A 23,224-nucleotide genomic window follows, 5' to 3' on the forward strand; every position below is an offset into this window, starting at 1 on the left:
GCATCTAATAATAAATAATTAGGAATAAAGACAAGATATTATATTCCTATTACAAACCGCCAACAAGGATTACCGGAAACCGCTATTTGATGGTAACTGTCTGGGTAAAAGTGGCAAAACTGTGTTCGCTACTATACAATGACATCACCCTGGATTGCTTTCACACCTTTTCTGAAACTGACATCATTCATTCACTTTTTTAAAAAAACAAGAATCTAGATCACCTTGTTGCCAAAGCATTGCAATCTAGAGTTTTCTGTTTTGTCCTGCCATTTATAGTGATAGTGATATATAGTGATTGGATTGTATATTCATATATACAGCACCAGCCTGCCCATGTAGACTGGGCAAAGTGTCCTATCAAGGTTTCTCTGTCCCTTAATTAGTTCCTTCTTGTTCACTCTCAGTCTAGACAGTTTTGAATTAGTCAGTTCCTGTTCCCTGCTTTTTGAGGGGGGCTTTAATTACTCATTTCTTCTTTGCAGTCAAGAGCAGATTATTATTATTGTTATCATCATCATCATCCTCAGAAAGACCCAACATGACTTACTTACAAATATATAAGATTTACCAAACTTAAAACAAAGCAACAGAAACAACAATTATCCATAAAATATTAAAAGCATACGAAAACCAATCCACAAAATTAACAACAGCAAAGAACACACATACTAAAGATTAAGGAACAGCCCATCAAAGATTAGAAATTATGAACAGCCTTACAGTATTTGTATTATTATAACTGTATACAAAATTTTTATTATTATAACTGTTCACTTCATGGGGATCGACAGGAAGCAACTAATTAAAGGGCTGGTGTCTGATCATGGGCTACTGCTGCAACTGTCTTACCCTCCCTCCCCTTTGCCATATGTGAATTCTGTGTATTGCTGAACTGTATAGCTCTGACACTTCCCCCCTCCAACACAGGAGAGGCACTCATCCCCATGTGCAGAGAAGCTCTCTGTTGGCAAAGGCCTGACATTCCATTCCAATCAATGGCACTATTAGACAAGCACTCCTGGCAGGATCAGAGCCTGGATTCATGGAGCAGAACACACAGCCACTGCACTTACAGTGTTTGACTACAACTCCCAAGAAGGGAGAGGTATGTATACTCCTAGTCACTATGTACTCTTTCAATTACTGCCACCCCACAAGCGGGGCTGAGGCATGAACACTTGCTGAGTGACTGGGTGGTGCCAGTCCCTCACAAACACCTATTGTGCATTCAGATTCATATATGCTCCAACTGCTGGCTATTGTTTGCTGCTTTCTCTGTGTGTCTTTCCTCAGTCACCACAGATAGCTCTCCCATAGGTACAAGATCCATTCATCACCCTCTTCTATGCAGACCAGGAGGGAGACTCGCAACAGTGACCAGGATGCTCCTGGAAATTCCTCTGTGGTTTGCTAACCTACTTGCTTCAAGCCACTTCCTGTGCCCTTGCAAACTCCATGAATTCCTGTGCCCTAGCAGACTCCAGTTCAGCAACAAGTGAAGATGTTCTTAACAATGGAGCCAATGCCATAAGGGATACTATCCCTTTTAGTCAATTTTACCTCGCATTGCAGTAAATACCCTTATTTTTATTTTCTTTCAAACCATTATTTTTTTCAGCTTCTCCTTTCTCCCCACCTCACCTTCACCCCAAACGTAGAAGACCTAGGAACAGCATTTCCCCCCATTATGGATCGTACGAAAGTATCAATTTATCCTTGTTTTCTGTTTGAGGAAAAAGCACCTACTACTATTACTTGAGTTGTATATATATATATATATATATATATATATATATATATATATATATATATTTTAGTCAAGAGGCAAGTTTCTACATATCCTTCCAGACAGCATCAGCGAAGCAACATTTCAGTAAACTGGCTTCCTTGTAACAATGGTTAACCAAGGCCTAGAGCAGGGGTGAGGAATTGGATCTGGCCAGGGGTAGGGTGGGGAGACTGTAATCTCGCCACCCCTCACAGGCCAAGCTTGACAGATGGCCAACCTCACCCACCTGTCAGTCACCTAATGTCACAATGACAGGGCGTAGACCTGGCATGTATTATGGAAACCTGGCTGGATGAAGCTTCTGCTCCTATTCTAGCTGTTATGTGCCCGGCTGGGTTTTCGTATGCACAGCAACCGAGGGCCGGTAGTCGGGGAGGGGGAGTGGCGGTTATTTATCGAAGGTCCTTGGTTCTCACCAGACCCCCACTCTATGAGACCAAGGTGGCAGATTGCATGTACTGGAGGTTGGGACCAAAGGGCAGTCTAGGGATTCTGCTCGTGTACCGTCCACCCGGGCACGACGGACTCCCTAGCCGAGGTGCTGGAGGTGGTCTCGGATGTACGGGCGCAGTCCCCAAACCTTCTGGTGTTGGGGGACTTCAACATGCATTCGGAGGCCAGTCTCACTGGAGCACCTCGGGACTTCTTGGAAACCATGGCTTCCTGGGAGCTGCATCTTATTTCAATGGGCCCCATCCATGTAGCCGGTCATGCACTCAACCCTGTGTTTGTCTCGGGAGAAGAGGGGAGTGGTCTGGAAATTGGGGATATATCCATCACCCCCGTGTCATCAGATCACTACCTGGTGAGGATGGACCTTTCGCTGCTCCAAACCCTCTGTGGGGTTGAAGGGCCCATTAAGATGGTCCGCCCCAGGCGTCTGATGGATCCTGATGGATTCCTGAATGCGCTTGGGATACTCTGGAGCAAGAACACAGCCACTCGGCTGAAGCCCTGATGGAGAGCTGGAATGCCACGATCACTGGGGCACTAAACCGAGTGGCTCCAAAACGCCCTCTCCCCCTGAATAGAACTCAGACGGCACCGTGGTTTACCCCACGGTTGTGAACTCTGAGGCGGGAGGTGAGACGGCTAGAGCACCGGTGGCAAAAGTCTCGCTCTGAGGACGATCGAACACTGGTTAGAGCTGCTGCTGCAGCCTATCATGTGGCAATAAAGGCAACAAAAAAGGATTTTTATGCTGCCTCTATTGCATCTGCAGAGTGCTGTCCCAGGAGACTATTCCAAGTGGTCCGGAGCCTGGTCGGTCCAGTTGCTCCGAAACCTATGGAACATGATAAGGTCTCCTGTGACGAGTTTGCTAAACACTTTGCGGATAAAATCGATCGTATAAAAAGCGATATTCTGTACACTGTGGATACAGGGAGTGAGCCAGAGGTGATCAGTGTTGCTTCGGTGACGTGGGATCAGTTCCAGCTTCTTCCTTCTGATGAAGTGGACAAGGTGCTTTCAACTCTAAAGCAGACCACCTGCCTACTTGACCCTTGCCCTTCGTGGCTCATTATGAGCTGCAAAGAGAGACTGGGAGAGAGGATCAAGCTGATGGTAAATGCATCGCTTGAAGAGGGAGTAATGCCGTCAGTGCTCAAGGAGGCAATAATAAAACCAATCTTAAAAAAGCCCTCCTTGAACCCTCAAGATCTGAACAACTTTCGCCCAGTCTCAAATGTGCCATTCTTAGGCAAGGCAGTTGAGCGGGTGGTGGCTAAACAGCTGCAAGCACACTTGGAAGAAGCGGATTATCTGGATCCATTTCAGTCGGGCTTCAATCCGGGACATGGGACTGAAACAGCCTTGGTCGCCTTGGTAGATGATATGAGAAGGGCGTGGGATAGAGGCGAATGCACCTTCCTTGTCCTCCCCGATCTCTCAGCGGCTTTTGATACCGTTGACCACGCTATCCTCTTGGACTGCCTGCAGAGGTTAGGTATTGGGGGCACTGTATTGCAGTGGTTCCATTCCTTCCTCTCTGGGAGATACCAAAGAGTAGCACTGGAGGAGGAGGTTTCAGATCCCTGGCCCCTCATGTGTGGGGTGCCACAGGGTTCTATCCTTTCTCCAATGCTTTTTAACATCTATATAAAGCCGCTGGGAGCAATCATCAGGAGATTTGGGCTGCAGTGTCATCAGTATGCGGATGACATGCAGCTCTATATCTCATTTAAATCCTCACCAAGGTTGGCTGTGGAAACCCTGTCCAAGTGTCTGGAGTCGGTGAGTGGCTGGATGGGAAGGAATAAGCTGAAGCTGAATCCTGACAAAACCAAAGTGCTGTTTGTGGGAGACAAGGGAAGGATCGGAGATATAGACCTGGTGCTTAACGGGGTACGACTGCCCCTGAAAGACCAGGTCCGTAGCCTGGGGGTCATTCTTGACTCCCAGCTGTCCATGGAGGCTCAAGTTTCGGCTGTGAGCCGGGCAGCTCTGTATCAACTTCATCTGATACGGAGACTACGCCCCTACCTTCCCAATCACCTGCTCCCACCGGTGGTACATGCCCTGATCACCACTCGCCTAGACTACTGTAATGTGCTCTACGTGGGGTTACCCTTGAAAACGGTTCAGAAGTTACAGCTGGTACAGAATCAGCTGTCTGATTGCAGGCAGCCGCCATAGAGATCACATCACTCCTGTGCTGAAGGAGTTGCATTGGTTACCGGTTGCGTACCGAGCCCAATTCAAGGTGTTGGTCTTAACCTTTAAAACCCTATACGGTTGTGGCCCAGCTTATCTGAAGGAGCGCCTCCAGCATCGTCAGGGATGCCGCTCAACAAGATCAGCCTCAGAAGACCTTCTCTGGATCCCACCAGTCAAAACAGCTAGACTGGTGAGGACTCGAGAGAGGGCCTTCTCAATAATGGCCCCCACCCTATGGAATTCTCTCCCAAATGATCTACGCCATGCCCCGTCTATAATGAGCTTCCGCCAGACCCTGAAGACCTGGCTTTTTAGGCAGGCTTTTGGGATGGGTTAGTTTTTACTGTTTTTTTAAATTTTAATCTGTTTTATGTACTGTTTTATCTTGTATGTCGCCCAGAGTGGCTGGACAACCAGCCAGATGGGCGACTAACAAATTTAATAATAAATAAAAATAAATAAATAAATAAAGCACTCCAAAAGACCCAATAGTCAGCAGATTGGCAGGTCTTGAGAAGCCTTGCACAGTGCTTTGCACAGGGGGTTACAGGCATCACTGATAGCTGATCAGCTGTGCCTGCAAAGCCCCTTTCATCTGAGCCAGGTTTTTACCTGCCCCACACCTGATGTCATATATGTAGGGCAGGTGGGCATGGCTTAGCCAAAATCGCCTGGTGGGCCAAATGGGGAGGCCTGGTGGGCCTAATTAGGCCTGTGAGCCAGAAGATTTCCACCCCTGGCCTACAGAAAAAGGACGTATCCACAGACATAGAAGATACAATATGTTTCCTTTCATTTCTCAGAACTGCAAGTCACCTTGATGCTCAGAAGCCATAAGCAGATATTCTGAAAGAATGCAGATAATATCAACTTCTCAAATCCCTTCTCTCTTTTCTCCAGCATTACCTTCATTTTCCTCAAATGAAGTCTGAAGTGTCTTATTTTGATATTGGACTGTTTAGAGGAAGTGCAGGACATACATTTGATGAGAGTACCATTACGATCACAACCAACAATGGCCCATTATGAAACAGGCCTGAAACCCAGAAGACTGTAGGAGTTGGGGGGCTGGAGAGGTTGAGAGACAGAAGCAGAAAGACAAGAAAGGGGACAAGTTAGGGATGGTGGGAGCAGACAAAGGGATAGAGGGATGGATAAAGGAAGGCAGAAAGAGGCTATGTGTTATTAAAAGAATAGAGTAGGATAGAGTCACTAACCACAAGATTGGTGAGGTGCAAAGATGGCATGCTCAGACCAAAGAAAAGCCTTTCAAAAGGAAGACAAAAGTGAAATAACCCCCAATTTTGCTAAAGCTTTGGAGATAGAGCCAGCAGCTAAAAAAAGAAAAGAAAAAAAATAAGGAAAAAGAAAAAAATCAAAGACAAAGATCCAATCAAAGCACACTTCACGAGAAATGTGAACGGCACAGCTGCTGCATGGGGGGAGTCAGTTTGGTCTGACTCAAAAGATCCCCCAAGACCAGTTCACAGGATTGGGGGAGAGGGTGTTCCCTCATTGAGCTATTTGGTCGTTTGGCCTGTTTGTTGTTTTAAAATCTCAGATCCCCCAGAAAAAAAAAAGGAAGAAGCCAGCTCTTTCGGTCTGAGACTGCAAGACTCTTCCCCAATATCCCTCTCTGCCTTTTCTAGGCCCTTTTCCTCCCTTGCTTGCTCCCATTTTCCTGAACCCTACTTAAAAGTGAGGAAACTAAAGGTGAGGATGTCTTGCCTTTACTCCAAAGAAAAATCCTCACGTTAATCCAAGGTTAAAATTAGGCCTACTATCAAGTGAACAACTTCTGAGGTGCAGACGTATGAATGTGGTTCCATGAAGGACAGTGTTTTGGAGGTAAAAAAAGAAATATCTGGTTCTGTCTGAACAAAATAGACAAGGATATTGCAAGGACCCCGGCCAAGTCTTTGGCACAGACTAACAGGAGCTAATGGGATCCTGCCTCCTCATTTGCACAAAGTAGGCAACCATTGCCAGAATAGGCCAATTTTCTGCTTTTATGAGCAAATGGGATGGTGTGGTGAAGTATCTGTATTATTAACAAACTCAGTTTGCAGTCCTAAAGGCGGAAGGATGAAGCCTTTCTCTGCCATATATGGACATTCGAACCAAACATGTTTGCTTCCAAAGAATCATTTACCTTTGGTGCTTATCTCTGCTAAATTACAATGTAACAGAAATATATCCATTCATTTACTAGGCTGGACAGTTAGAGCAAGTGGCACTGGTTGACAGGGCTGGCCCAAGCCATTTTGGTGAAGGAAAAGATGGTACTCTACTCCAGTTCTGTATACAGAAGGTGACCAGGCTGGCAGCTGAATCTTCCTTCAACACTGGCAATGGGACAGAGTCCTCCACTGCATCCAGTGACAGAAGGCCAGCTTAAGGGTTGCAGGGCAGGCTATGTGGCATACATAGCTCTGTCCCACAGCACAACACCTCTGCTCCCTGCCCCCAGCACCTACTGCCTGAGGCAGTTGCCTCGCTCTGCCTAATAGCAGAGCTGGCCCTGTTGGATGGCCATATAAAGAACAAGTGTACTTTCAAACATATCCTGGAGTTCATCCTCAGAAATTAACTCACTCCCCACTACTGCTGTGTGATGAAATCCTAGTTTCTATGCTTTGTCAGTGTTAAATATCCCAAATGCCAACCTTGAGCACCTGAGCGATGCATACAAGAGATGCTTCTCCAATTCCTTTGTGAATGTTTTCAGGGTTTACTTCCTGTTTCTGAATCCCAGTCCAATCAACCTTCCCTCTGGAATGACGTCCTAGTGTTCCTTTATTGCAGAGATATATCTTAGTTCCCTCTCTACCTCCTAGATCAGAATGATCAGGGGGCTGTATTAAATCCATGATCCTCACAAACCATGCAGGCTCCCAAGCTTTGGTGGTGATCCTACCATACATGAGAACACTCCAAAACTAAGAAAATATTGTTGGCCAGCTTCTATACATAATGGTTTCTAGCAGATTATCCTCTTGTTTTTGAGACTATGGATATAAAATGCATTTTTTTAAAAATAGTCCTAGTCTACAGAAACCCCATAACTACAGCAGCTTTGGTTCTGCTGGCAGGTTCTGGGACATCCTAAGTCATTGCCTCTCCAGAAAACACCTCCTCATTTTTTAACAGCCAGTTGTCTCAATGTGTGGCTGATTCCTCCTTACACATACTCAGACCCTTGCTGTTTTGTTTTGTGTTGTTTTGTCCCCTTCTCCTTGGAACTTGTTACAGCTCACCTGCCCTGAGTGCCTTAACATGGGAACAGTGTCAGAAAGCAGGTCTCTTATGCGAAAGAGCTAGTTCCTTCCCAGCATGCTCTCCTAAGACCTCACCAACCTTCCTACTAAACTGAACAGGGGGGAGCGGTCGTAAAATGGATCCTGGCCATCATACAGCGGGTACTCCGGAAAGATGTCTTCCTCCAGGTCATCCTCCTCCTCCTCCTTCCCCACGTGCTGCTCGTCAGCAGGCTCGGTGATGTCGGAGTCAGGGTTCGAGAAGGTGGGGGAGGGGGTGAGATCAGCCATGCGCTCGCTCATGCATGTGTTGAAAATAGGAGAGCTGTTGCAGCCAGAGATATCTGAACTAAGGTTAGTACAACAAGATAGGAGACAGGTTAACACCAGCTATTCCAAACACACACAGAGAGACTAGGCTCGCTTTGCCTTTTCTTTTAAACCAAGCAGCAGTGTTAATAAGGAGGGGAAGGGATGAAAAACCTCCCAGACCAAACACATCTAAACAGAGGAGCCACTAATGCCATCAGCTGAAAATGGTGAAGGTCCAATACATTTGATGGGAACTCCCCCACATTTTCACCAAAACAACTATGGAACTTTAGAAGATTCTTCTGACTCATTGGTAAAGGAATAAATTCCACTGCAAATCCTGACAATGGAGTGCATAATACATCAGACGCACCCAGATTTGTTAACATTCAATGTCAAACCTTTTCTACCTGGCCTCCAACAATTCTCAGCTGATGTCAGCACATTTTTTCTAACAGTTGCATGGGAAGCACATGAGAACACACATTATATACTAGGCAGTATATAGGCAGATACACTCCAAATGACACACACAAATGTACAAATCCTACAGCAGGGTTTCTTAACTGCATCCCACCCTAAAAGGTTTTTTTTTGCCCACTACAAGAGTGCAATACCACCCATCAGTCAGTCAGGAGGATCTTCTACATGATGATATGGTAGAGATGGGTGCTCACAGTCCCATGACATCTGTGATGGTTCCCACCAATCCAGAGGTCACAAACTACAAGCAGGGAGTCCTGCTGGAAGGGCTACAACGTAAGGTTGTAGAAGCTTATACTATGTGGGCTAAGGTGGTCATCCTGGAAAGTCCAGGCTCTAAAAATATCTTTTGACCTTGCTGTAGGAAGTTTCAGTCATCAGTGGTGGTGTTGAGAAAAGGAACGTAACTCTGGACACCATGCATTGGATATCAGGCATAGCTTTGTGAAACGGCTGTGTCAGTATATATGTTTGTGCATGTGTAGCTCACATTAAAAGACCCCCTGCACTAATATAAATGGAAGACAACTCCACTCCATTACATAAATCTGGAGGGCAGAGAAAGATCCCTCCAAAAAGAGTGGGATGCTGTGCAGTTATCTTGATATATGATATAATGTCTGCCCAATTGTGGAAAGAAGGCTTGTTCTGCACAGCACCAGTTCTTGGACTCTTCGGTTTGGCAAGACATTTTGACGAAGGCAGATCAAAGCTCTCACCTGCCAACCAGCCTGAACCAAGGGAAGCGGTCATAAAATGGGTCTCCTCCTGTCACCACATTGTCGCAGTCTTCTATAACACTAGAGGGCACTTCAGCCGCCCGGTCATACATCTCCCGCATCAGGTCCAACCTCTGCCTGCAATGGCAGAGAAAACAAATGAACTCACACAATGGTGGCTAAATGAGGAACTTCCCACTGGTCTACCTGCACCCTTACCATTATCTTACCTGCATGCCCTCAGAAGCTGGTGCTGAATCCTGCTCTGCTCACTAGAGACACCCTAATACATGGGGGAAACTCTCCATTACTGTAGAGGACTATTAAATAAAAAACCTCTCCTCAAATAGTGGAGGGAGCCCATTTATACAGAATGTGGACCTTTTCACACAAGCACTAGTGGCTGTCATTCATCATGCTCAGAGGAAGTAAATGCATGACTATTCTGACATGTGCAGAAATCCGAATTTGGCCCATGTGATGAACTGATCAAAAGGCAGTTTAATCAGAGGCATGCCAAGCTCAACCTTGCTTTGGTACGTTTCAAAAAGGTCATATGAGATCTCTGCATAAGTTCAAACAGCAATGTGGGATAAGGGGGTCACCTTGGATTAGAGAAACAAGCTAAAACATTGCTGTTGACTTTGACTGGTTATTACGGATACTCTGCACCCCATGCATAGGTTGTGTGATCTTGCAGACATGTCCACAAAACAAAATTCCCATTTCCAAACTCAACCCACTTTGCCAAATCCTGGCATACTCAAGCAATCATGTGAATTGGTCCTAAAATAATCTGTAAAGGTGATGTTAACATATGTTTAAAGATATATTCCTCTTTGTCTGAGGCACTGTTGGCTTATTGTCAAATAAGAAGGTATGCTGCAATGTCAGACAATAATCCTGTCACCTTTCTTCCAGGTAATAAAAGCTCCTCAGCCAGCTAGCTGCCCATGGAGCTATTAAAATGTCTCTACCTACCTGAGTTTCTCTAAAGTCCAGTAATGGGTTGCTCCATTCTTCTGATCCTGCACCTCCACCGCCACAATGGTTCTTGGGAAAGGACGTTTCTCACGGTCTTTGGCAGCATCCGGAGGAAGCAGGTCCGGAGGCAGAGGTGAATACAGGGTGTCTGTAAGGAGCACGAACTGAAACTGAACCTGGAAGGGAAGGATCAGTATTGCCGGTTATTACTCCTTCCTTTCTTCATGCACAGAAATCATGACTTGGAGCACCTTATTCTCTCCTACTGCATATAAATTTTGATGCCAGGATCTTCATAATCACAAGAAGAACCCTGAAAACTCACTGTTCTTTAGCCAGGCCACTTGCAGTTGCAGCCAGATGGTTTGTGTTTATACCATTTCATATTTTAAGCCTTTTTAAAAAATAAAAATAATAACATCTCAATATTTTTGCTAATGCACTTGGGTGAAAATACACTGCTGGTGTGCTCCAGTAAAATGCTGCCCTTTCCCTAAGACTCCCCGCCCCAAAAGTTTTTTTTAAAAGATAGTCAGATAAATGATAGTCAGACACGGTAATATTTCTCCTGACTTCAAGACCCTGTGTCCTTCCTCTCACAATGCTGGTTTGACCCATGTAGGATTCTGTTATTTCATAGTACATAAAAATTCTCTTGTGGAATCAAACAAAAGTCCATCTGATTAGTGTTTGGTCTCCAGTAACAGCCAGATGCCTCTGGACATTCAGGAATAATGGAGATTTATCTTCATTTCATTTGTAAATAATGTGTAAGTTCCACCAGATGTTGCAGAAGTGAAACTAGAGGCACAGATGCCATTTTCAGCAGCAGTTGTGTGTTTAGCTTCTCAAAGTAGAAGTGGAAGATCTTATATCTATATATTTTTCTATATCTACATGTATTAGGGTTGTTCCTGCTCCAGCCAAATCGCAGATCTCGAACCAAATTGGGCCAATCAGTGTTGACCAGGGGTTTGGCTGGAGCAGGTTGAGGCATTCTAGATTGCCCCAGGTCAGATCAAGCCCACCCAGAACGATCCGGGACTGTCAAAGAGTGATGGTAAGGAGGCCTGGTGGCAAGGAGAGGGAGGGGAGAAGCACATGTGCACAGGCAGTCTGCGTGCGTCTCCTTTTTCACCCCCCCAACCACATGCTTAATTAGGGTTTAAAGTCCTAATTAAACACTGTGCACAGCCCCCAAAACAGTTTGGAGTCCAGATCCAGATCGGATCAGTCCCCGAATTGGATTAGGAGGTTGTGCTGAGCCCTGATATCTATATTTATATATCTTTCCCAAACTTTTGGTGGATTGTGATGGGTTATCATGCCCCATATTCTGCTGATGTTTCAACAGTTGCTGTTCTTGATGTGGTTCTTGAGACTGCTGTTTTATTACGGTATTGATGGTTGCTATGTTTTCAACTCTGTATTTTTATAACATACTTTATGGTAGCAGCAAAACAGTTAATAAATAAGCACTGGAAAACTGGTACTGTCTAACTCTTAACAGGTGGAATCACAATGTCTGGCAATGCCAGAAAAACTCACTGATAGACTAAAAACTGCCAGAGGACAATAAAGTGACTTTGAAATGATGTGATTTATCTTCATTTCATTTGTAAATACCTCACGATCAAATCCAAAACCACCAACTGCCCATGGTTCCTTGTGGAAGGAATCAATCAACTAACAAAATGAATCTTACAAAAGGGAAAACGCTATCTTGGGATTTTGTATACCCCTGTTTGTGTTCTTTTTAATTGTTACTGGGTTTTTTTGTATTATAAAAATATAAATAAAAATGTTTAAAAAACCCTCTGTTTTTATTCAGTTTGTAAGCTTTCTAGAGACTCCTTTTGTATCTAATTGGCTTCTGTATGTGGAATGGGGATGGGGAGAAATGTGCAATCTTGTCATTCACCTCAGTCAGCAAAATATTTGGGAGCAGCTCTGCCATTAACAGACCTATCCTCAATGAATCTGTCTACTCCTTTTAAAAAGACATGCAAACTAGCAAGCATTGCCACATTATGTGGAAACATATTCCATAGGTTGCAAACGTATGGAATGAAGAAGTACTTCCCTTTTGTCTGTCATGAATCTAGTGCCAATCATGTCTATGGAATGACATATTATAAGACAGAGAGGGTAAAAAATCCCTATATCTACTTGCTCCTCTTCATGCATGCTGCTGTATCTAGTTTCTTTCTACTGTATACATCTTCTAACACCTACGCTGCAACATAATGGTTTGTTTCATCTGGCATACTGGTTCATTCCAAGAAACAGTTACATAATTGACAAAATCCATCATTATCAGTCACTGTGACAGAAACCTCTCACCTTTTTTTTCAGCTCTACACTGATGGCATTGGCCTCCTTCAAGAAAATGGCATTGCCCCACAACTGGTCCCGGAGAGATGTAAATTGGTACCATTTCCACTTCCTGAAGGCCCAGAGTGCCTGCTCAAACTCCCGCTCTGTCCACTGTACTGGTGAGATAAAGACTCCACAAGGTCACTCTCTTCAAAGACCAGGTCCTCTTTGACATTCCCTTTGACATTTTGACAGTCTCACACCATCTTCTCCTCAAACTACTGTCTAATGGCAGGTGGGCAGAACAAAATCCTGGGTGCAATGGTTTTCAGGCATATATCCCAAACTCACTTAATACCTTGAACTACATTCTAGTGTGCCGATCCTGAAAAAATACACTCCAAGGACTAGTGTCCTTGTAAATCACATTTCTCAACTAGTTAACTTCCCAGCTGTCACCCTATGAAGGCCCCAAAGAAAACAAGAAGGAATTGTTACAACATGATTGATCTGCTTGCTTGCAAAAGCCTGATTGCCTTTTGTTCCTACACCTGCCTGAACCTCTAACTCAGGAGTAGCTAACATTGTACCCTCCAGATGTTTTGGACTACAACTCCCATCATTCCTACCAAAGACTGTGCTGGCTAAGGCTGAATGGACTTATAGTACAAATCATGGCGAAAGCACCAGGTTGAGGAAGGCTGCTGTAGTTCATATTTGAGCTCATGGCTCTGCTCTGACTAACCTTGCTTCTGAACATCTATAAACAGCCATTTTTATAAGCACAGCCTTTTACATTATACAATCACAATCATTTAACAACATGAGGAAATAAGTAGTTTAACAAAACAGCCCACAAAGCAGTATTTATGATTATCTGTGTCTTGGGTACAGCCAGACTATAGCAACTGCATTGGCTAAGATCTAAAGCCAATAGAACCTGCCAACTGAACCATCCCACCTCTCATAACTTGTGATATAAAGCATACACTTGTTCACAGAACATGGTCTGCAAGTGATAATTGAGGGGAGCTTACTCTTCTTGGGCAAGTATACAGGAACATCAGACAGCTTCTCACTCAAGGTATCACAGCACACAACACAGGTGTGCCACACATATGCATCATAACTGGGGAAAGAGTCAGTGGTAGAACCCTTACTTTCCATGCAGAAGGCCCCAGGCTCAGTCCCTGGCATCTCCAGGAAGGGCTGGGAGAGACCCCTCTCTGAAATCCTGGAGAGCCACTGCCGGTCAGTGTACCATAATCATTACTGAGCTTGATGGCCTGACTCAGCATAAGCAGCTTGCTGTGTTGCCATGTATGGAAGCGAAGGCCTGATCCTTTCCCATTCATTGCTTCCATGTGTCTTGACTGAGCAGTTCACACAGCTTGTTTGTACTCTGTGTTAGGGTATCTGTGGCTGAACACAACTCAGTGAATGAAAAGCTGAACAGCATTTTCCTTTCAATGAATTCTTACCTTCATCCTCAGGTTCCTCCTCTTCCTCATTAGCCTCAGGGTAGTATCTTGAGTCCATCTGCTTCTGTAAAGCCTCCAGTTTACTCTCATAATCCTAAAAGGACAAACAGATGAACACTCAAGAATCTTATTATCTTATTTGTGCCTGCTGTGTTTTGATTGTGTGCACTGAATCCAGCTAAAACTGAGAAATTATTATTCCATTCCCTGTAGTAAACCAATCCTTCCATTTCTATAGTAAACAGCATTTCAGTTTAGTAGACTACAGAGTTTCTTGCAAAACAAAATCATGAGAAGCCATATATAATCTCTGGGATTATACATAGTCGTATATTGCATGGGACATTAGATGGGGACTACTATGAGGAGGGGCTATGCAAGCCCTAGACCAGTGCCTGGACTCAGTGGTGGGCTGGATGAGGGCCAAAAAAATGACTCTGAATCTTGGCAAGATGGAGGGTGGGTGGGCAGTTCCTGAGTCCAGATAACTAGTCAATTTCCTGCTTTGGATGGGGTTGTCCTCTCCCTGAAGGAGCAGGTTCATAGTCTGAGGGTGCTCCTGGACCCATCTCCTGGACCCCAGGAGGGTGCTCCTGGACACTAGAGGCCTGGGTGACCTTGGTGGCTAGGAGTGCCTTTTACCCGCTTTGGTTGATAAAACAGCTATGGCCATTTCTAGATCAGGATATCCTAACCACTGTTGTCCATGAGCTGGTAACCTCCAGAATGGATTACTGCAATGCACTCTATGTGGGGTTGCCCTTGAGGCTGCCTCAGAATCTGCAACAGCTTAGCTGCTCACTGGGACAGAATATTGCCATTATATTTCGGCACTGCTAAAAGAATTGCATTGGCTGCCAGTTAGTTATGATGCTAGGTTCAAAGTGCTGGTGGTGGTGTACAAAGCCCTATACAACTTGGAAATAAGATACCTAAAATATTGCCTCATCCCCTACATAGCCGACCAAACACTGCATTCTACAGGAGAGGGCATCCTGAAGATATCATTCTGTGAGGAGGTCCATTCTGCACAATGTCAGAATTGCGTCTTTCGTGTGGCAGCACTTACCCTTTGGAACTTCTTCCCACTGTATATCAAACAGGCACCTTCTCTATCATCTTTTTACTACCTGCTACAGATGATCCAACATGCCTTCTGAAATCTTTATCCCAGTTGGTATCTGTCTTGGATTTGAACTGATTTTATGTATCTGTTGTTTTAAACTGTTTTTATTTTATAAGTGTTTTTTAAAATTGTCTTTATATAAGCAACTGTTTCATATGTGTTACTATATTGTAAATTGCTTTGCAATGTCTAATGGGAAGCAATTATTATTATTATTATCCTTATTATTATTGGAGTCATTGGCCTTTGACAAATGTGACTGCAGTAGAATTTAGCTTGCCAAGGGATGTAATATCGATAAATCCTACTCTATATTCCTCTTGCAAATTTGGTAAGTATAGATTGGAATCTACTGGTACATCTCTGGGTGATTTGAAGTAGATCAGCAAAGGTTTCTGACAATGGCAATAACAAAAATGACTCCCCCTCCACTCTAAATTATAGTGGTGAAATGAAGAAAGTTGGGGGGTGGGCAGACCATGAGTGGATGCATGTGTGGAAGGGCTGTGAGCTCCATTCAGCTCTGCTGCTCAAGAAGCTCCTGGACTCATTCTTTAATTCTAAGTGAATTTTTTTGCACCTTGTTCCAGTTACTGGATCTCAGGTTTCTACTGGGGAAAAAAAAAGTAGATCCTGCAAGCCTAAAGTCTGTCCAGCGTTAGTATAGGGTCTCTGGAAAGCTGCTCAAATCATGGAAATTGTTGTCTCCCACCACCCGTTACAATGTCTGCTTTTTGCTGCTCTGTCCAGTATAGTGTGCAAAAAGCAATCTCTTACTTACAAGTCTTTGCTGCTCCAGAAGGTAATTAGCTTCTTCCCTTTCCTTTCGGTATTGATCTTCCAGTTCCTGAAGTCTACATAGAAATAGGAATGACAAAATGACAAAGCAGTATTGACAATTTCAGAACACCATTACATTTCCTTTTTCCTTGCCAGGTTACCTTCTCCATATCCAAACTTCTTCTGAACATACATATAGCTACATGAAGATGCCTTATACTGACTCAGACCATTGCCCAACTAGTATTGTCTCCTCTGAGTCCAGGATTCTCTGGTAGCAGTCCTTCCCATCAGCTGCTAACTGGTGATGGTGGGGATTGAACCTGGGACCGTCTGCATGCAAAGGCATGTACACTACCACTGAGCTACCACCCTCTGAATCTCCATCCCTGTTCATGAGCTCTTCTGCACTCCTTCCATTCACCTCTGTTCCATCTCCTGCTTCATGTCAATGCCTTGTTTCTCCAACAGCTCTCTTTGGGCAAAGGCCCAGTCCACTGGTTCAGCAGGGGTCTCTGCACAAGGGGTTCGCTCCCGCTCTTGACGTGCCTGCTCAGGATGGTTAAATCGAAATACGTGGCTCTTTCCCATGATTATGCGATTTCCTGTGGGGAGGGGAGCATGTTTATTAAGGGGTAGAACTGGGATGGGATTCCAGTAACTGTTTGATACATTGCTAAGTTGATGCAATGATGACCCACTGCAGAGCTTCTATCCCAGGTGCATAGAAAGATACAACTCACCTGACTCTAACACCATGCTCAACCACTAGTTCATTCAGGACAACAAAACTCTCTTTTCAGAAAATGATTTCCATGACCATGAGTTTATCCCTCTGTGGCAGCCAGCTGACTCATTTGCAAGGAACTTCTTGTAACACATTTCTTCTCTTCCTAAGGCCCCATTGTTCAAACCTTCCTCCTGGAGAGTGAACCTACCTGATCTTAAGATGCTGGGTTCTGTTACTTTCTTTCCATTGACGTACGTGTCTGCTCCCTCACAAGGTTCTAGAGTCACCACTGCTGTGGAAAGGGCACAAGTGGAATTGGGAGAGGGGGGTAAAACAATATTTGAGAGTTACAAAGAACAACTGTCCTCCAAGCTTATTACAAACAGAACTATCAGTCAACTTGCTGAATGGGAACCAAACCCTCTATGCTATAGGCATGGTGTCTGTATATTAATTAGATTAACAAACATAAAGCAAGGCAATGCCTTCATTCTAAATAACAGTTTTCATTTGCTATGACAGCTTAGAAAGTCAATGCATCATAGACTTGAAGGAATAAGTTTATAATCACAAATCAAGACAAGGCAGGGGAGCTATAGGGATTAGACAGAGCCAGGCCAAAATATTTGCTGCCTGAGGCAAAGGATAAGATGATGCCCACTCCTCCATTCCATGTACAGACATTGACTGGACTAGCAGTTGATCTTACTTGAACACTGGTGATGGGACAGTGTCCTCTACTGCTGGGATAAGGAACCTATGGCTCTCCAGATGTTTTTGGGACTCCAGCTTTCATGAGCCCCAGTAATCGTGGCCAATGATCAATGACAATGGGAGTTGTAGTCCAGCAACATATGGAGGGCTGCAGGTTCCCCATCCCTGCTCTACTGCACTTGAGCTTATATGCCAAGCTAGAATGCCTTTTAACAAATAAATCCAATCCTGAAGTAGGATAGTTGTGATTATTCTTAAAAGTCTGGAGGTGTCAATAACTGAGATGAAACGAAACAGCACTTCCCAACCTGGCTGCTTTGCAAAATGCTCCATTTTGAAATGCATGTGCAGAAAAAAGTGGTACTCTGCATACCCATTGGCAGGAATGGAGTCCAATGACTTACAGCAGGTGTAGGGAACCTTTGGCTCTCCAGAAGTCACTGAACTACAGCTCCCATCAGGCTCTGCAAGCAGGACCAATGGCCAGGGATGATGGGAGTTGTGGTTCAGCAACACCTGGAGGGCTACAGGTTCTCTACTCCTGACTAGGAGAACTATGTAGAGAAGGAAGCCTGAGAACTGTGAAGCTTTCTATATGGGGATACCTTCACTGCCTGCCTTAGTGTCACTTCGGAATATGCAGTGCTCTTCTTTGATGAAGTGTCCACTGAGGACAATGTCCTGCCTCCTCTCAGCATCTTCTCGACCAACCCTGTTGGGAACAAAAAGGATTGTTCAGGTTTCCAAAACCGCAAAACATTCTAGATGTTCTTCTGAACATTGATTAATAATAGTCATCTGGTCCGAAGAGGCAGGAAATCTAGGAGAATGCTTTTGTAGGGAGCATAACGCACACCAAGTCTAGCTACCCCATCTAGTTTCCTTCTAGTCATAATACAAGGTGCTGGTTATATAGAAAGCTCTGAACAGGCTTAGGTTCAGTTTGTCTTAGTGAGCACCTTCTCCTACATGAGCTTCCCCGTCCACTAAGACCAAAAGCTGAGACCCTGTTTCGGATCTCACTTCTGTTCCACATCCATGAGTACAAGGAGCTGGGGCTTTTTTGTGGTAGTGCCACAGTTCTGGAAAGTCTATTAAGGAATTCCAGCAGCGAGTGGCTCAGGTTCCAATTCAGATATAGTTGAACAAAAAAGGTTACTTAAGCATGAGTACTTATATCAAAATATGGATGAGGCTCAAGTGTGCATCCTATTGGGAGCAATGACAGACAGTATCGGCATTCAGATGCCCATCTGATTTATTTATTTTAATTTATTCTATTTTTTAATTAAATTTATATCCCACCCTTCCTCCAAAAAGGAGTGATTTACGCTCATAGTTACTGTTCCAGCAAGCGATATGTATACAGACTGCAGAACCCTGCTTCCACAAAAGGATTTCCTTAGTCCAGCCTTCCCCAACCTTGTGCCCTCCAGATGTTTTAGATTCCAATTCCTTTCAGCCCCAGCCAGCACATAGTGCAAAATGTCTGGAGAACAGCAGGCTGGTGAAGGCTGCTTTAGCTGAATAAATGTATGAAAGAAAGAAAAAAAATGATCTATGAAATCTTTTTAGCTTTGCTGCTTTCTGGCTCCTCAGTAGTTGGAGGATTTTAGACCACCTGTCCAACCCAGTCATATTGCTCCTTTGCTTCTTGTCACTGCTAGTTGTGCACACATGGACTTGGAGAGTATGTTTTACTGCTTTTAGTATGTTTTAATGTTTTGTGCTGAAAGCTGCCTTGTATTTTGTTTTTTTAAAGGAAAGGCAGATTAGAGTTTTTAAAAATAAACAAAGATAAAGTAGGATGTGCCCGATTCAGTCAGTGATATCTCCAGTTAGGCTGCATACACAGCATACCTTTAAAGTGTATTCAAAAAGCATTTCCCGACTCCCCAAGAATCCTGGGAGCTGTAGTTTACTCCTCAAAGAGCTACAGTTCCCAGCACCCTTAATAGACTATAGTCCCCAGATTTCTTTGGAGAGCGGGATGTGCTTTGAATGTACTTTAACGGTATGATGCATATGTAACCTTAGAGAAACAAGTCCCCATAAAGGCGTCTAACTCTGGAGAGCTGCTGCAAGTCAGTGCAGACAGTACTGGGCTAGGTGCATTCTGAAGCATTTCAAATCATTTCCAGGAAGTCATGCCCACTCTATAGAGCACAGTGGGAGACATCTGAATTCAGTGAAAATCAGATCAATATTAATCTTCTCAGTTAATCCTGGTAAAGTTGCTATTGCTAGCATCTTCATTACCTGGTTATTCCATCTTTAATGTAGTAGAGAAGGCACTCAGACATGAGTGGGTCCTCATTTAGGTTGACCAGATGTGGCGTCTGAGAGAAGCAGAGAGAGAGAGAGAGAGAGAGAGAGAGAGAGAGAGAGAGAGAGAGAGAGAGAGAGAGAGATTAACCTGCCTCTTCTTTCCCAGGCACAGGTTGACCATGCCCTTCTGATAAATCTGCCGTGACTGAGAGTGACCTGACCGTACCACAGCATTGACCCTACAGGGCAGCCCAAGATATTTTGAGGGCAAGATGGTTCACCCACAATTCCACATACAGAAGCCAACCAGACTGATGGGATAGTGTCCTCCACCACATCTAGGGAAACAAGCTAGCTTAGGGGGTGCAGGGTAGGCTGTGTGAGGCACACACATCTCTAGGTTCTTCCAGACATCCTTTTTATTGTACATTCATGATTATTTGTGCGTATGATGCTACCGGGCAGTCATTCACAATTCCACTTTCAATACTAGTTGCACCTGCAAACATTTTGGGGCAGTCATACTGCTTAATGTCCTGTAACTTCCAGTTGAAATCCTGTAACTTTTCATAACATGAATGTTGGGGGGGGGCATTGTTGCACTATAGCCCCTTCAGACAGCAATAATGTGATAGCATCTCACAACAAGTAACTACGCAGAATAAATCCACCACTAAGGCACTATTATTGTGTCAAAAACACGTTGCAGAATACACCCACAATAAAATACCTTCCATCACTTCGCTACCACTCCTCACCTCCTAGCATTTGCTGCCTGAAGCCGCTACTTCACTCTGCCTAATGGTAGGGCCAGCCCTGCTTCTCCCTTTGTTATATCAGTACATTTCAACAAGTTCCTTCAAATACATTTGGAAAGCCATATACTCTGGCACTTGCTATTCAGGCCTGAGCCTCATTAAAGGATATGCTTAATTCTGAAAATGAACTCAGTCCTATTGAAGTTGCTGAGTCTATCTGTATCCTTGAATGACTGGATATGCTTCAAGACCTGGTTGGACCAAACTAGAGCATTCCCTCTACGCAGAATCAGACTCCCTCATCCTTTGTTGCTTTAGAAATAACAAGCAATGTTAAGAAACAACTTTGGAGCTGCAATAACTGATTAAAAATAAATGGAATATTAACCTCTGTACATAGGTAGATTTAAGCTGCCGTGCCATACACATGTTACTGGGAGTAAGACTTACTGAAAAAGCGGAGCTTATTTCCAAGTAAGCATGCCTAGGATTGTGCTGCATTAGTCCAATCTTATACCCGTTTATCCAAAAATTTATTTATTCAACATGGCCTGCTCCTAGGTATGAGTTGATAGGATTATAACCTGTGTTATTTGTTCTGGAAATTGTATCTTACTGTTCTTTTCAAATTATTTTTATATTTTTACACAAGTCATCCCAAGTAGGTCCTTTAGAAAATCCACAAATATATCTTATAAATAAATAAGCAAATCAGTGACGGTGAGGTTACATAGCCCCTTTGGCTATGTAACAGACCACAAGGAACTAGTGGAGACCAGCTGCAAAACTGTGAAATTTCTGATGGATAATGCCAAGACACATGAACACTGTCTTAGATAAGAATAAACACCCAGGATGGTGGTGGGGGAGGGGGGAATGGCTGTTGCCAGGTCTGCAGCATTCCTTTGGAAGGACTGGCCATTATGCAAGGATTTCCTGGAGTCATGCCATATTTTACAACAGCCTGCACACTCAGATCTTCTAGACTGGGAGCACCAAAAGCAAAAAGGGGTCCCCTGACCTACAGATAAGGGACAATTGTATAATGAACCAGTGTGGTTCAAATGTAAGAAGAGCCTTATGGCATAGTAAAGCTTAACAAACTTAGTATGGCACAAGCATCCACAGACTAGAGTCCATTTCATCAGATTTATTTCACCAGTGTAGTTCAGTGGTTGATATAATGGGATAGCTTAGAACAGTGGTAGAGAACCTTTTTCAGACTGAGGACTGCATGGAAAGCTTTCAGGGCCACATTCCAGTAGTGGCTGAGGCCAGACACACACACACACACACACACACCCCACACACAACCATCTCCCATGACGACAAAGGCATATATTTTATTCTTAATAACTCCAGTCAAGTTGCACCTTCCATTTTCTCGACAGTCTTTTTTTACAAAGTTTGTAAGGAGGGGAAAAAAGCTCTGATACCTTTTTTCTGCAAAAGGAAAAAGCACAATAATCCAAGGCAGCAGAAGAATGCAATTAGTGTCAATGCACAAATGAAGTACAAGCCCCACCTTATAGCTATTCAAAGCCTCAAATTTCAAAGTGCAATTGTATCCCAAAAATGTTATGCATACCTTTGCAAAAAACACTCAAATTGCATATGTGCAAAGAACACAAGTAAACCTCTCTGCTAAAACATTTTCACCTCCGCTTGAGATTCTTGTGTCAGATCTTCTTGCAGAGTAAGGGGCTGCAATTTCACACTTTGCACAACATCAAATCCCTCCTCTCACCCTGGCTTAGGACATAGAATGGCTGCACGGTTTTAGAAAGTCTCTTTCCCTCAATTTCTGTTTCCTATCTCTAAAATGGGAATAATAATGAACCATGTTATCAAGCATTTTGCCCACATAATACAAGCTGATATGCAAATTATTATTAATAAGTAAGGTGATGCATCCTACTGAATTAAATTATCTTGATGAAATATTATGCTCACATAGGGACCTTCCCACAAGTGAAAGGAAGTCTTCACAGAAGAAGTATATTCTAATTTCAAAGGTTTCACACTGCGTAATCCTCATTTTTGGAGTTCAACTCATCAGCATTATTGCCACTATGGAATCTCGTTTAGGAAAGATAGTAGCATTACAACTATCACATCAATCTGAACACCATGCAAAGAGGACTGGAGACCTTTGACTCATGCAAGGGCTGAAATTCCACACATGGCAAACAATGAGCCTTGGGGTGTTTCCAGAATTATAACACCAAGGACTTTAAAATCTGCTCTTGCATAATCATATATAAAGGCAAACTTGGCTGACATACTATATATCTGTGCTGAAAGATCACCAGCACACAGGTTCAAAAGTTGGCACTGTCAGGTAGCTGCCAAGGTCCCTACATCCTGGCAGGGTCCACTGCTGCCATCTGCTCCCCCCCCCACCTGCTGGGGAGAAGTGGGCCCCCTCCAGTGTTCCTTTCCTTCACATTACACAGCTACTTGTGGTAGTGGTTTTTCCTCCTGCCTGTTCACTATACAAAGAAAGCGGGCAGGCAGCGGTAGCTATTGCAACTCCACCCACTCCTATGGGTTACTCACCTGCTCAGTCAGGTTGACAAGCAAGTGGCAATAGTGGCAAGGAGCTAAAAGTGGGCTGAAGTACTTGGCCCAGACTTTTTTGTTGATTTGGGGGGTGGAGTGAAAACCACACCCCAAGATTGTAATAATTTTCAAAGGTAGTCTGAAATCTGTTAATTTATGTCTGGGGGCTTCCACTTATTTAAGATGCGGCAGCAGAGGGCTTTATCCTTTCTCCAATTTCTTAGAACACAATAAGTTTTAAAATGTTTTTGGTGTTTCTGGTTGCTGCCCTGGGCTGCTACTGG

General features: G+C 43.9%; 1 protein-coding gene across 6 annotated transcripts in view; it reads right to left on the bottom strand.

The window, feature by feature from the left end:
• KIF1A (kinesin family member 1A) overlaps window positions 1-23,224 on the bottom strand; it is a 158,020-nt gene that overhangs the window by 63,055 nt on the left and 71,741 nt on the right. For 3 of the 6 annotated variants that reach the window (XM_061636497.1, XM_061636496.1, XM_061636494.1), the window contains exons 17-26: window positions 19,612-19,691; window positions 17,958-18,064; window positions 16,847-16,930; window positions 16,333-16,513; window positions 15,910-15,982; window positions 14,003-14,096; window positions 12,549-12,697; window positions 10,203-10,381; window positions 9,222-9,359; window positions 7,808-8,056 (exon numbers count right to left, since the gene is read on the bottom strand). In XM_061636497.1, coding sequence (XP_061492481.1) covers window positions 7,808-8,056; window positions 9,222-9,359; window positions 10,203-10,381; window positions 12,549-12,697; window positions 14,003-14,096; window positions 15,910-15,982; window positions 16,333-16,513; window positions 16,847-16,930; window positions 17,958-18,064; window positions 19,612-19,691 — 1,334 coding nt within the window. The remainder of the gene's footprint in view (window positions 1-7,807; window positions 8,057-9,221; window positions 9,360-10,202; window positions 10,382-12,548; window positions 12,698-14,002; window positions 14,097-15,909; window positions 15,983-16,332; window positions 16,514-16,846; window positions 16,931-17,957; window positions 18,065-19,611; window positions 19,692-23,224) is intronic. The other 3 variants (XM_061636499.1, XM_061636498.1, XM_061636495.1) reach the window with 2 other exon arrangements.

The sequence above is a fragment of the Rhineura floridana genome, chromosome 7 (assembly GCF_030035675.1).
Source record: "Rhineura floridana isolate rRhiFlo1 chromosome 7, rRhiFlo1.hap2, whole genome shotgun sequence".
Classification (NCBI taxonomy): domain Eukaryota; kingdom Metazoa; phylum Chordata; class Lepidosauria; order Squamata; family Rhineuridae; genus Rhineura; species Rhineura floridana.